We start from the raw sequence: 15,702 nt of genomic DNA on the forward strand, positions 1-15,702 counted from the left end.
GAATTTTCCATCTAATTGAAGTCTAAAATGTTAAGCCATTACTTTTTTGAGTCAATATATGACATTAAATATATTCTGGGTTTCTACCAAATACATTCTTCCACCAGCCACATTAAGCAAAAATCTGATGCATAAAGATGAAAGGTGGGCATTCATTATCTTTAATATCTACATAGGTCTATGAGGTGGTCATTATTTTACCATACTCCATTTACCAATAAACACTACTGTTGTAAGAATTTTTTTTTTTTTTTTTTTGAGTCTCACTCTGTCGCCCAGGCTGGAGCGCAGTGGCAAGATCTTGGCTCACTGCCAGCTCCGAATCCCCAGTTCAAGCAATCCTTGTGCATTGGCCTCTCCAGTAGTTGGGATTACAGACAGCCACTACCACGCCTGGCTAATTTTTGTATTTTTAGTAGAAACAGGGTTTCACCATGTTGGCCAGGCTGATCTCAAACTTCTGACCTCAAGTGATCCACCCGCCTTGGCTCCCCAAAGTGCTGGGGTTACAGGCATGAGCCACTGCAACCAGCAAGTTGTAAGACATTTAAATTGTACATCACAGTTGTGCCATAATAAAATATAAGGCAACTTATTTTAAATATTCTACTTCTGAAAATATTAAACTACATTTTTCATTATACATTATACTTACTTAATACAGAAAACTTCCTCTTTTCATTAATATTTATGTTTTTATTCTAGTTTGCACAATTTCCTCCTCCAAAACCCTCACATACCTTGCATTACAAAATACTGTCACTGTGTTGCTTAGAAATGCTCAGAACACAAATCCCTCCATCTTTTTCTTCCCCATAGCACTCATTACTGCTCATAAACAAATTAACAAATAAATAAACACAATAATTTTGTTTCTTCCCCCATGCATCCTCTGCTTGTTAGGTGGTAGATTTCATAAAAGCTAGGATCTTGGCTCTCTGTTACCAGTGCCTAACTGATCTGGGGAGAGGAAAATACATTTTTTGTGTATTTTTTTGTTGTTTGTGGTAAAACTCGTCCTGAGAAGCAGACTGAGCCTTATTTCTTATGGCTATTTTATATTTAGCATTCTCATTAGCAGTACTGAGCAAACCCTCAGGGTGGACTTCCACTATGTGGTGCAGATTAAGTTTCAGCGCTTTTAGAGATACCTTTCTAATCCTTAGGAGGAAGCCATTATCTTTTGTCCATTGAGAAATCTTTTCTAACAACTACTTTACTCAGAGTTCGCCAACTGCTTTATTATTTTTTAATATTACTACCAAATAAGTGTCCTAGCTAATGCTTTTATTTCCCTCATCATACAGTTTCCTGCATTTTGTACCCAATGCTGACTTCCTTATTATCCCACACATTATTTGTCTCTTCCATACAGCTGAATGTTCTCTTTGGATAACAAACTGAAACTAATTGATTTTCATATTATTATAAGGATCTGCAAAAAATGGTGCTCAACATATATTAGAGCAAAGTATCAAATTTCACCCAAATAAGAGCATTATTGATTTTTTTTAGTGCATTGCAAGAGGATGTGAGCCTGTACTCTTTTCCTTAATTTGAATGTAAGACTAGTGTATATGTATTTCTTTATAAGTTTTCCAAATACATTGTTTTAGTGAGTATCCAAAGGATGTGTTTTGACTGATCTAAAATACAAATTACTTGAATTCAAATAAGGATAAATGTCAAAACCACAAAAATATCTATTTAAAAGAGAATTATGAGTTTGTCTAAAATTGCATCTTTGCTTTATTTCCTATTAAGAGATAATAAATATTTTTTAGTAGAACAAGTCATCTCAAACACAGAAAATACTTGGTAAATATTTATTAATAATATTGATGGCTTTATCACATGGGAAAATAAAGACCAGAAACATAGACATACATCAAAATGTTTGTCTGTCTTGCTATACTGGTGTCTTCTGTGTTAGGTTTATTTTGAAAATGACATTTAAGTTTTTTGACTTAGCCAAGATGGCCGAATAGGAACAGCTCCGGTCTACAGCTCTCAGCATGAGCGACGCAGAAGACGGGTGATTTCTGCATTTCCGTCTGAGGTACCAGGTTCATCTCACTAGGGAGTGCCAGACAGTGGGCGCAGGACAGTGGGTGCAGTGCACCGTGCGCGAGCTGAAGCAGGGCGAGGCATTGCCTCACTCGGGAAGCGCAAGGGGTCAGGGAGTTCTCTTTCCTAGTCAAAGAAAGGGGTGACAGACAGCAACTGGAAAATCGGGTCACTCCCACCCTAATACTGCGCTTTTCCAACGGGCTTAAAAAACGGCGCACCAGGAGATTATATCCCGCACCTGGCTCAGAGGGTCCTATGCCCACGGAGTCTCGCTGATTGCTAGCACAGCAGTCTGAGATCAAACTGCAAGTCGGCAGCGAGGCTGGGGGAGGGGCGCCCGCCATTGCCCAGGCTTGCTTAGGTAAACAAAGCAGCTGGGAAGCTCGAACTAGGTGGACCCCACCACAGCTCAAGGAGGCCTGCCTGCCTCTGTAGGCTCCACCTCTGGGGGCAGGGCACAGACAAACAAAAAGACAGCAGTAACCTCTGCAGACTTAAATGTCCCTCTCTGACAGCTTTGAAGAGAGCAGTGGTTCTCCCAGCACGCAGCTGGAGATCTGAGAATGGGCAGACTGCTCCTCAAGTGGGTCCCTGACCCCTGACCCCCAGGCACCCCCCAGTAGGGGCAGACTGACACCTCACACAGCCGGGTACTCCTCTGAGACAAAACTTCCAGAGGAACGATCAGACAGCAGCATTCATGGTTCACGAAAATCTACTGTTCTGCAGCCACCGCTGCTGTTACCCAGGCAAACAGGGTCTGGAGTGAACCTCTAGCAAACTCCAACAGACCTACAGCTGAGGGTCCTGTCTGTTAGAAGGAAAACTAACAAACAGAAAGGACATCCACACCAAAAACCCATCTGTACATCACCATCATCAAAGGCCAAAAGTAGACAAAACCACAAAGATGGGGAAAAAACAGAGAAGAAAAACTGGAAACTCTAAAAAGCAGAGTGCCTCTCCTCCTCCAAAGGAACACAGTTCCTCACCAGCAACGGAACAAAGCTGGACAGAGAATGACTTTGACGAGTTGAGAGAAGAAGGCTTCAGATGATCAAACTACTCCGAGCTACAGGAGGAAATTCAAACCAAAGGCAAAGAAGTTAAAAACTTTGAAAAAAATTTAGACGAATGTATAACTAGAATAACCAATACAGAGAAGTGCTTAAAGGAGCTGATGGAGCTGAAAACCAAGGCTCGAGAACTACGTGAAGAATGCAGAGGCCTCAGGAGCCGATGCGATCAACTGGAAGAACGGGTATCAGTGATGGAAGATGAAATGAATGAAATGAAGCGAGAAGGGAAGTTTAGAGAAAAAAGAATAAAAAGAAACGAACAAAGCCTCCAAGAAATATGGGACTATGTGAAAAGACCAAATCTACATCTCATTGGTGTACCTGAAAAGTGATGGGGAGAATGGAACCAAGTTGGAAAACACTCTGCAGGATATTATCCAGGAGAACTTCCCCAATCTAGCAAGGCAGGCCAACATTCAAATTCAGGAAATACAGAGAACACCACAAAGATACTCCTCGAGAAGAGCAACTCCAAGACACATAATTGTCAGATTCACCAAAGTTGAAATGAAGGAAAAAATGTTAAGGGCAGCCAGAGAGAAAGGTAGGGTTACCCACAAACGGAAGCCCATCAGACTAACAGCTGATCTCTCGGCAGAAACTCTACAAGCCAGAAGAGAGTGGGGGCCAATATTCAACATTCTTAAAGAAAAGAATTTTCAACCCAGAATTTCATATCCAGCCAAACTAAGCTTCACAAGTGAAGGAGAAATAAAATACTTTACAGACAAGCAAATGCTGAGTGATTTTGTCACCACCAGGCCTGCCCTAAAAGAGCTCCTGAAGGAAGCACTAAACATGGAAAGGAACAACCGGTACCAGCCACTGCAAAATCATGCCAAATTGTAAAGACCATTGAGGCTAGGAAGAAACTGCATCAACTAATGAAGATGACATTTAAAAACTTAATACCGCAAATAGGCTGTCCTTCTGTAGAACTCAGAACCTTTTTTTTTTTTTCAGAAAATAGTTTCTCCATTTTTTCCTCATTTTAATACAAGTACAGCTTCCACACTATATAAATATCTGTGTTTTAATTTAAGGGCTGTAATTAACACTTTCGTCGACTCTATCATTTACAAAACACAATAAGCCTGACCAATAGACACTCATCGGTTAATGCATGGAGATCAATCTTGTTTGGCAGAATTTCATTTACTGAGGAAGAAATGAGCAGTTCTGATCAAATGAAAAACAGAATGATCATTTTTCTTGAATTCTTAAGCAAGTATAGGACATTCAGAAATTGTATTCTGTCATTTAAATTCTTTTACAGAATAGTTGAATTTCAAAATGATGTAAGTACTTTAATCTTGTTTGGAATCACTTTTGTAATTAGATCTGCTTAAACGAATAATCTTCACTAATTATCAGCTTGTCAGAGATTGTCATAGCTCTAAACATTAAGAAAAACCTGAGAGTTCAGACTTTTAATGTTATCTTCAAAAAATTAATTCTTAGAAATAAAGAAAAAAACAGCTTCCCATCTCCCTATCCAGCAGTGACTATTTACCTCCCACATCACTCTTCATCATTAAACATGAATAATTGTAGTAATATTAATCCTATCTAATCCTGTAAATATGTAGCTGAATTAACATTTTTTTATGATGACCTAAGTAGTGAAACTTTTAAAGTAGCTTAAATAAAAGGAATCTGGAAAAAAAGTGCCATTTTTCTGAAGATCTCTGAGAAGAAAGATGTTAGAGGGAAGTTCAGGTGAACATAAAAGGATTTAATGTGAAAAGAATTGCTACAAATTGTTAGGTAAAAGCCTTATTGCTTTGAATTATGCTTTGTTGTTTCATGTTCAATTAAAAATTCAATACAAACATATTTCAATTATTTGAATTATTTGAATGTTCTTTACACAGATTGCATGTGCTACTGTATCAGCTGGTGTAATCAGAGTACACATGCAAGACAATTTTTAATTTTTAATTTTTTACATGTTAATGGAGAATCTGATTGCCAAATTAGTGACTTTTGAACAATCCCATAAAGGCTTCTAGTGACTCTGAAAAATAGGACAACCATTCAAGTTGAGATACCTGAGAAGCCTAATTAGAACAATAAAATCCTTTTTTTAAAAGACACATTGAATTACATGAATGAAAGAAAATCCATTCATGTTTTCTTAATAAATATATTCATAGGTCCTTTCATTCTAAAACAATCACAAAATTCTGGGTTTTGGTCTGGCGTATAGAGAATTTGGAAGTCATCATTCCCATCTACACAATAAGAGAAAAGCTGAACAAACCAAAAATCAACTCTTCTTAGATTTTTAAGAAAATTGAGATCATTTCCCATTAAAGGAAAACTTCTGCCCGCAAACATTGGAGAGACAGTCAGGCAGGTACAAATAATCATAGCTTACCAGAGCAGAAATTCAGAAGCAGAAACCTCTGCTGGAGCCAAAACCAGGGTAGAAAAACAAACTGTAATTGATGAAATGCTGGAGGCTCAGTGTGTACGAGCTTGAGAGTTAGTTAGAAACTACAGGGGAGCCCACTCTTAGGGAATATCCCACACTGTAATGAACTTTACGTTCAAAAATACTACAGAGTTCTCACAGTGAGGTTTGGAGAAAAATCCCGTCATGCTTCCAGCATGGAGAGGAGAGAATAGCCATTTTGAAGACTCCCAGAGCATCCTGCTCCTCTTAACAAGGCTTGTCCTCAAGTGAAACTATTTTACCAGAGCTTAATTGACCTGTGGGAAGGGAAATACCCAACTCCAGCCTTCTGTAGCTTTTCTGTCTCACCTAAGGGAATGGGGTACAGAGAAGCACATTTGAAGGTCACAGCCCAGAGGCACAGAATCACCAAGACTGAGACCTAATCATAGGACTGTTAAAGGCCTACCCTCTCCCCACACCTTACTGCCATATCAACAGGGATCTTTTATAACAACTGGAGATTACAACTGAAAGAACTCCACACCTCACACTTCTTTAAGAAGAATTTTCTAAGGAAACCAAAATACAACAGGCAAGATGAAAATAAAAATATAAGAGGAAATTTTAACCTCTGACACCTATGGCTATAGCATAGCAAACACAGCCTGACTCCTAGCCAGATAAACATAAAATGTTATGCTACAGGCCTATTTATCTGAGTTCTTGTTACTCAATGCATCATGTCTTTAAATATAAAATTAAAAGACACACTAAAAGCCAAAAAAATAGCAGAGACAGAGTAAGCATTGAAGTCAGACTCAGGTATGGCAGGGAGTCCGTAATTATCAGACTGGGAATTTAAAACAGCTGTGACTAATATGCTATTGAGCACTAATAAAACAACCTTAACAATGATGACCAAAATGAAAACACATGTACAGATGCTCCTCGACTTATGATGGGGTTACATTACAATAAACCCATCAAAAGCTGAAAATGTTGTAAGTGGAAAATGCATTTAATACACCTAATCTACTGAACATCATAGTTTGGCCTAGCCTACCTTAAATTTGCTCAGTCCACTTACATTAGCCGACAGCTTGGGCAAAATCATTCAACCCCACACCTATTTTATACTACAGCATTGAATAGATCATGTAACTTATTGAATGCCGTGCTAAAAGTAAAAACAGAATGGTTGTAGGGATGTTCAAAATACCATTTCTACTGAATGTATGTCACTCTCATAAAATCATAAAGTCGAATAATTGTAAATTAGTGACCGCCTATACTGTGCTCTGTGCTCTTAGGAATACTGTAACGTTCAACGTTATCTTTGTCCTTCAGGAGTTTACAGTGTTTCAGAGTTGACAGAGAAATGAGCAAACATTCCAACAGAATGTGATAACTGATGCGATGTTTAGTCTCTTCCCATCTATTCTAGTGCTAGAATGCCATGACTTACCCCCCGTACATTGTCAACTCTCCGTTATGGACACTGTTTTCATGTTCCCCTACACTCTGTACACACTTTATTTTTAGTACTAATGCAAATCAATTTACCTTTTTTCTAATTCTTATAACTGCTTTATTCTTAAGACTCTCTCAAGTTTGATATCTTCCTGTGAATGAAGTACCCATGAAGTTTCACATATTCCCATGATAGTGATTTTTATTCTTTTAATATCCCATTTGCACTGAAGATTAGTGGGGGAGGGAAAAATAAACCTAAAAAGTGATTTTCTAATGTTTTTATGCATTTTCCATACCTGTATCCATTTCAATATTTTATTTCAATATTTACAAATTTAACTTGCTACAAATATTTTATCAAATATTTTGAATATTTGATTTTCTGATAATTCAGCAGATTATTTTCTTTTCTATTCCAATTAATAATTTGCATGTGATTTTCAAAAGTATATTTCTTAGGAATATCTAATTTAGAGTAAATACATACTGCTATAGCATTGGCATGAATAACATTTCAATGTTAAAATTCTTTTTCAATAAACTGAATTTCCCCTATCTTTAGCTACTCATTTTAAAGTATAACTAATGCATTAGCAAAAGCTGAATCTCCCTTATCTCATTGTAGCAATTCACACAAACATTATCTCTTGCTATGACAAGTTTTTAAATTTAGTTTCAGCTTTCAAGTACTTAGAGAATGGTTGCAAAATATCCATTTGAAATTAATTTAGTAAATGCCTTACTAAAATGTAAGCATTATGTCTATAACATTTTCTCCTATTTAGTAGACATGTGGTCTTATAAAACTATATTTTCTGGGATGTTTCTATTTCTAACATGTACTAATGTATTTATCCTTCAGATTTGATTTTTTTATTAAAGAAAGAGCTCAAATATTAATAGATTCATATTTCACATGTGAAAGAACATATACCAGGAGATTAACTATTTCAGGAAATTTTATAGATATTTGGTAGTAAATTATTTGTTTTTATGAAAACATCATATATAAAATAAGCATTGATTTTCTAAGTTATTTAGATTTCTACATATCTAAGGCTGCACTGGCAGAAGATACAGTTAAAGAAAAGACACATCTCAGTATTTTGCTCTTTATACTGACTCTTTGAGGAAGACATTATTGGTATAATCTGAGGTGTCAGAAAAATAACTTCTTGGTACCAACTAACTTCCAATTTAAGTATCAGAGCATCTGATATTTTTCTCCAAAGATCTATCACTTTTAGAGCAGTAAGAGAAAATCTTTTTCCTAGCGCAAATCCAAAATTAGAGAATTCTCAGAGAAAGGAAGATATCTGTTTGAGCTCATTCATATCCCTCCAAAACAGATGAGCCCTGGGAATATCCTTTAAGAGGAAACAGCATTGGACTTAAGCCCAGGTCCTTCTACAATTGATTTTTCAAAATCTTGTGTTCCGTGACAGTTATTGATTATTTTTTTCTATGTAATTCCTTAACCTCGTCTAGAGACTCTTGGTTCTGGTTTTTCCTTTCTGATCTTTCACTTCTGAGAAGGAGTTTCTAGCTCCATTTACACTTCCCTTCACACTTGTTCATCTTTTATCCACACTGGCCAGATGCTTGAAGTATGATTCTTTATTCTTGCACTGACTCTAGTCACCTGACTATACCCCGTCTCTAATTATTTAGCCTTAATCTCAGTGAAGGCTGGTCTAATAATGATATTTATAAATATACATTTAAAATTTCTGATAACACATTCTTACCAATCGCTGTTTTTTCACTATGTTCATGGGCTGCGGTCAGTTTTAATAAAAGACTGTGGTCAAATGCTATTTTTTAATAGAGACATTTTTACCAAGGAAAGTCATTTCTAGGGCTAATGGAGTTCAGGCCAGCTCAAACTTGCTGAGGAAGCAGATTCGTCCTCCTCGGACATACAATATGCTGAGCCCAACCCTGGAAGTAGTACTACGTCCTTGGGCAAAATAAAAGTTCCGCCAAGACCCTGACAGTATTAAGTAATTCCTCCACTGGCATCCTCCTTCCAAATGCATTAAGACATTAAAGGCCAATACATTAAGTCACTTGCACCTTGGTGTGGATCAATTTATCAGAATGTTTTTCTTCTGAAAGAAAGGACTGAGGGTGCAAGTGATGCATGGACAAGAAGGGAAAGAGGAATGCTGAGAAAAGTGTAGCGTGCACAGACAGAGAAGGAGAGATGCACTGAAGATTAACTACTCCGATCTTATTTTTCACCATATAATTTTCTACTATTTACTGTGTATCAAAGAGAATAAAAAATTATTACAACCACGACCACCAGTAATCTTTACCATAAATCCAGGTGTGCATAAACATGTGGAGCCAGGTTCATTCTCCATGCAGAGTTCATGAACACATGAGTTGGGAATGCACTCAAGCTCCTTCTCACAGTGGTGTCCAGACCATCCTGTTCAACAAATTACAAAGCAGATATGCAATTTTTAACGATAATAAAAACAGTTATGCTAATAGCTTATATTTACTGGCTTTTACTATTTGAAATAATTATGCTAGATGTTTTATACAAATTACCTCAGCGTATCTTCATGATCAATTTATCAGGTAGCTCTTATTCTATCTCTATTTAGCTCATGAGAAAATTAAACTCAGAGAAAATAAATAATTTGCTCTAAAATCACATAGTTAAGTATAAATGAAAGTGAGTACATGTATGATATGTCTCAACTCTTATCCGTGGTGCCATTCAACATTACATATTCAAATGTCTTTACTTATTTTACTTTGGAATAAATACATGGAAAGCAATAGAATAAAGACACTTAATACTTCCCTTAATATGAACCTTAAATTCAGAGGAAAGCACCTACTATAGATATCTAGATATACAATGTTTTTTGTAATACTTGTAGTATTACAGTTAGTATTTTACACTTAGTATTTGTTATACTGTGGTTCTATAGAATTTAAGTATTGTGTCTATGTACATTTGGCCATTGGCTGTAAGAATTCTCATTAAACATGACAATCTAAAATTTTCCAGACCAAAACACAGTTTGATTGTATGTATTTTGTTTGGCTTTTGCTAGTCAAACATTTTATTATTTCCATCATCAACCTATCAACCAACATTGCTAAGTACTCCATAAGCTAATATCTCAGCTATGATTTACTGGATAGATATTAGGAACATTTTTTGAAACCATTGATTCTTTCCTATCAGATAATTACTTCTAATGAATCTTAATATGCCTAACATGCTAGCCACAACATCAATGTTAACCTAAGTATACCCTTCTACATAGGGACAATGGGTCTTTACAGGCAGCTGTCACTGCTCACTGACTATGCTTACTCTAATTACAACATTTTAACTTTTCTTTATTTTTCTATGTATTGTCCAATAGCATTTAATCTGAACCCTGGCTGTTGGGAAATGTAAAATTTAATTATTGTTTATACTTAGGAAGATATTCTGATTGTTCTTCCCTGATAAATTGTAACAAAACAATTAAATACATATTTTGAGGTACTTAGAAATGATTTATTGAAACACTTCATTATAAGAAACAAATAGGGCCTGAGTCTAAAAGACATGGCAATGTCCACATCAAACTTAGAAATAGCTTCCAAGAGACTAAGTTTATAAATCTTCATCCAAGACTCTTTCCACTTTGCAATGCTCTTTCATGTGCTGAGCTGATTCTGCAGGGATCTCTACTAAGGAGGCTATAAAAGGTGATATGGAAAAAAACATCTTCACAGGGTTTATGAAAAGCCAGTATGACTTTGTTGAGTCTCACAAACATAGTTGAGTCTCACATATTATTGAGCATAAAAACATACTGCATAAAAATACACCCTGATAACTGCTCTTATAAAATTCGAATGCATATGAAACTTATAACATTGCTTAGAGATGCATACATATATAATAAAACTCTAACAAATACTAAAGGAATGCTGATATAAAATTCAGAATAGTTACTTCAGGGACTGGGATGTTCCTGGAGGGATATAGAGGTGGCGAGAATTATTGCTAATATTCTATTTCTCAGAACACATGGTAGTTATACACATTTATTACAGTGTATTTTATATTTTTTATATATTGTATCCTCTTCTGATCTAATATTTCAAAATATATTTTAAGCAATTAAAATGACATAGTTTTCCTTTGCTTCTCATACTGTGAAGAACATGATAAAGCTTTAAACCATAAGATGGGAAGTATAAAAGAAAAATTGCACTGGGCCAGTTATACAGACAAAGAAGACTTCATTGAAGAGTACTGCAATAGGAGACAGATTTTTACAATAGAGTAGAGAGCTTGTACTCAACCCCACTAAAAGAAATGGGAGGACGAACATTTTTAAAGGCCAGGTGAGCTAACGGAAAAGTACCAGGGGGATGTTTGGGTGGGTGGGAATTTGGTCAATTTCAATAGGCCACCTGTACTTGCTAACTGTCTCTTACTGAAGTTAGACTTCTTCTACTCTCCCAAAGAGACTGGGAAATAGGGGCACTATTTGTCTCGTTCCAGGGTTACATTTTGTTTTGTTTTGTCTTTCATTGTTGTTGTTTTTGTTGTTTCATTTTTTGTTTTGTTTTTGAGACAGGGTCTCACACTGGTGCCCAGGCTGGAGTGCAGGGGTGTGATCACACGTCACTGCAGCCTCAACCTCCTGGGTTCAAGCAATCCTCTCACCTCAGCCCCCGGAGTACAGGATTACATTTTTGAAGGAATGACTCCCAGGTCCTTGGGAAACAGCCTGGGAGAAGATTTACATCTCAAAGAGACAGAGAAATAATTTACAACTACAAGTTTTCTAAAGTAAATGCTCTATGAAAAGGGAGATCAGGCCCTATAGTCAGGAAGAGGTCTGTCTAAAGCCTAGTCAAACTGAGAAAAACATTAAGGCTGTGTTGGTCAAAGACAACAAACAAGGATAGAAAATAAGTTAGTCAAGATTCATTACAAGAAACAGAAATCACTCTAGTTATTTAAGCAAAATGCACCTGAATAATGGAATTAGATGCTTACAAAATTATCAGAAGGAAGGAAAGCTGTAGGAGTAACACCAAGAACCACAGGTATGACTTTCTGGGAGACGTCCCCTCAGTCAGGATCAGGAAGATGAGAAATATAAAAGCACTCTTAGGATTTTTGAGTTTAAGAGCCCATTGTGCTAATCCAAGGAAGGTTGATTACCAGGCAGCTGCCATTTCAATGCACCTACGCACTGAAATAGTGACTCTACAGTGAGGTCTGCTGCAAAGATCCACATAGCTCCATGACTTTTTTTTACCAGAAGAATCTGCTAAGACACCCAGAAATGGTCTCCATCAGAGCCTTCAGATTTTAGGTATGTTTCTTATTGGCGGAACTCAATTATACTTGCAACTCCAGTTTTGAGGGAGTCTGGAAACTGTAGTTGTCAATACTCTTGCCTCTGCAGTACAAGAAACCATACTACATGGGAGTGGATACTGAGCCTCAATCATACCCATTAGTATGAAGAAACACGTAAGATGAATAGGCACTTATTCTGGTGTGGGACAAGGTAATGGTAAGAAATGAGACCAGAATAAGAAAATATAAATCAGGCAAGTAAATATTTATTGGATATTTTTTAATGTTCAGAAACAAAATATATTTTCTTTTGAATCTTATGTAGGTTTTATGTTCATTCTTAATAAGGTAACCAAATATTCAGAAAATAGTTTGGTAACTGAAAACAAAAACCAAAAATTGTCATTAGCAATCTAGGAAAAGTAATCAAATTATTATGGTGTTAAACTAATAGTATTAACCTAATGTCTGACACATAATATAAAATAAGTAAGCGCATAAGGAATAAATGATTGAAAATAATTGTGGTGCAAAATAAAGACAACTTTAGGTGACACATTGCAATAAAATTAGAGTAAATTTTTACTAATTTTTTTTTAGAGACAAACTTGCTTTGTCACCCAGGCTGGAGTGTAGTGGCATGATCACAGTTCACTGCAACCTTAAACTCCTGGGCTCAAGGGAGCCAACCCACCCAGCCTAAAACTAGAGTGATCTTAAGTTGAAGACTAAACCAAATCTTTAAATACATTGATATATTCAGCTAGAAATATTGACCAGTTTTAATATTACCATTCTATAACATTACAGTTATAATACTTTGAGTTTATGAATGAAAATAAATGTCACTACTTCTAAGATTTATATATCTTATTTTCATTTCATTTTCCCTCTCCACCCATAGTGATTTCTATCTGATGTTATGAATATAAAATAAAAATAAACCTAAACCTAAAATAATTTTGTCTAACCAGTTAATATATTATTTAGTAACTGGATAACATAAAATTATTTTCTCTTCTTAGTCTAACTCTAGAATATGTAAAAAACATTTACATGTACATCTTCATGAAAATACAATAGTATACACTCTTTTATCTCATAATAAGGATTTCTTTACTTTTCATGGATCTTGATTTAAAAAAAGATTATTCTGTATCTCTTTTGTTCTAAATGCAGCTGCCTCATCACTGACAATAATTGTGGCTACTGGTGGCAGATATTATCTATGTTTGTTTCTCTGTTTTCTTGCCCCAAGGTTAGTGCAGCATCTCTGCTACAAAATGAACAATACTACTTTAAGAGCAAACTATGCATTTGAAGTTTGCATCACCAGCAATATAAACACCATTGCACCCCTGCTGGGTATAAAAAGTATCTGGGCACAGTGACTGTCCCAGGGATTGAGAACAACTCTGAGTGAATTTGTGGTACACAAACTGTTCCCTATCACTTTCAATTTGCTCTTCATGGGATAGCTCTGATATCACTTACTGGGTGTTCTACATTGTTAGATAACACTATACATGGTACTATTTTTGGCTAAAAACATACTAAGTGTGGTTCTATTTCTATAAAAAACATCTGAATACCTATATTGATACTCCATTGGAAATGAGCTCAAAAACCCATTTAATTCCCTATATAGGTACAGGATGAACTCTGTGATTAGGACTGTCCTAAATGATGTTCAGGTTGTTTCTTGCACAAAGAATTCATGCAAAGAGGATGAGTGAGGTCTGAAATCTAACCTGCCCTCCACTTGTCAAGTATTATACCTTGTTGGCTTGGAGGAAGTGGCATATTTATATAATTTTTCTGCCTAGAGATGGTGGAGGGATTTATACTTACCATGGCCCTGTCATGACTGGACAACGTTGGCCATCATAAATGAATTGTACTTTTTCAATATGTGCTGAACACTCCCCAAGGACCAATTATGATATAAACTCTCTACTAGGATTTGGTGATACAAAAATAAACAACATTTACAATGTCTTCTAACCCACTTATATCCGGTTTAAATTTCAGTGTGTTTTGCAGAATGTCTGCTGGGGAAACCAGTATTTAGTTTTTCAAACTGTGTTCTGTTCAGATTGTTGCAGGATTCATGCAGCTCTGTTTGTACTAAAATGAAGAGGGAAGGAAGAAAAGAGATAAAACCTTTTAGCATAGAGGAGGAGTTACCCAGGGTGACAACCATGGAGTTGTTGTTAGATAAAGACAAGAGTATTTTGATAATTAGCAACATAATATGAATGTAAGAAAGATTTCCACAACTGAAGAAAATGGCATTGATTTATAGTGTTTAACCAATTTAAAGACAGAAGAACACTCAGTGTAGTTTTCTACATGGAGCTGTATAAGATAAGGATAATGTCATGACTGAGATCAACACCTAGGAAAGAATTATCAAAATTATTTAAGGCTTTTTAAAAATGAATGACAGAGAGGTGGACATGTGTAAATGAAATGAATCAGCCTTTGTGTTTTTCTATGGCATTTAGGAGAAAACAAATTGCTGTAAACTACTCAGAAGAGTGAAAAGTTTTATATTTTTCTAATGGAACCTTTTAAAGAGAAAAACAGATTTGGGTAGGAGACTTCCTGAGAATTCTCACAGTGTTTAGAATTGCTAACATCTAGACTAAGCTGAACCACACTGATTGATTTTATTGGGGAAGGCCTTTGTTTTTTAATGATTGGTCAATTCAATCTTTTACTGTAGTAAGCACATTTAACATGAGCTCTCACCATTTAACACGTTTAACTGTGTAATACACTAGTATTAACTATAGGCATGATATTGTACAGATCTCTAGAATGTATTCATCTTGCATGACTGAAACTTTATGGGGAGTTTCTCTTCACCAAGATAACATTTTGGGGGAATATGAGAGATGATGAATGCACAAGTGTCAGTGCAGACTTCTTAGGTATGAATCTTAGCTTTGCCACTAACATGTTGTGGGACATTACCCAGTGGTTCTGGGACTCTGTTTCCTTATTAGAAAAATTAGATAGGTAAAATGAGATGCCCTTTTCTCGACGTTATGAAAACTTAATTAGTTAATACATCTAAAATAACATGGTGTCTATGCAGTAATACTGATATCATTATTATTTCCTAAGCACATACATGCCCAAGAACTCACACATTTGATCTTCGAAATATAAAATTAATATACAGGAGCAAGAAGTGCTCAAAAAAGGTAGAATTTTCAATAAAAATTATAGAGAAAAATTAGTATTCTATCAAAATCAGTTCCTTTTGGGGGTAAAGAGTTAATTACAAAGGGACAGCAAAAGAAAAGTTTGGAGGATGGTGGTTAATTGCC

The 15,702-nt window shown here is 35.9% G+C and overlaps 1 protein-coding gene across 1 annotated transcript in view; it reads right to left on the reverse strand.

Annotated features, from left to right (window-relative positions):
• The window catches only part of EYS (eyes shut homolog), a 1,986,267-nt gene that overhangs the window by 924,496 nt on the left and 1,046,069 nt on the right, over window positions 1–15,702 (reverse strand). The window contains 1 exon segment of the mRNA NM_001374351.1: window positions 9,345–9,460. Within this exon segment, the coding sequence (NP_001361280.1) occupies window positions 9,345–9,460 (116 nt within the window).

This window comes from Pongo abelii, chromosome 5, assembly GCF_028885655.2.
Source record: "Pongo abelii isolate AG06213 chromosome 5, NHGRI_mPonAbe1-v2.0_pri, whole genome shotgun sequence".
Classification (NCBI taxonomy): domain Eukaryota; kingdom Metazoa; phylum Chordata; class Mammalia; order Primates; family Hominidae; genus Pongo; species Pongo abelii.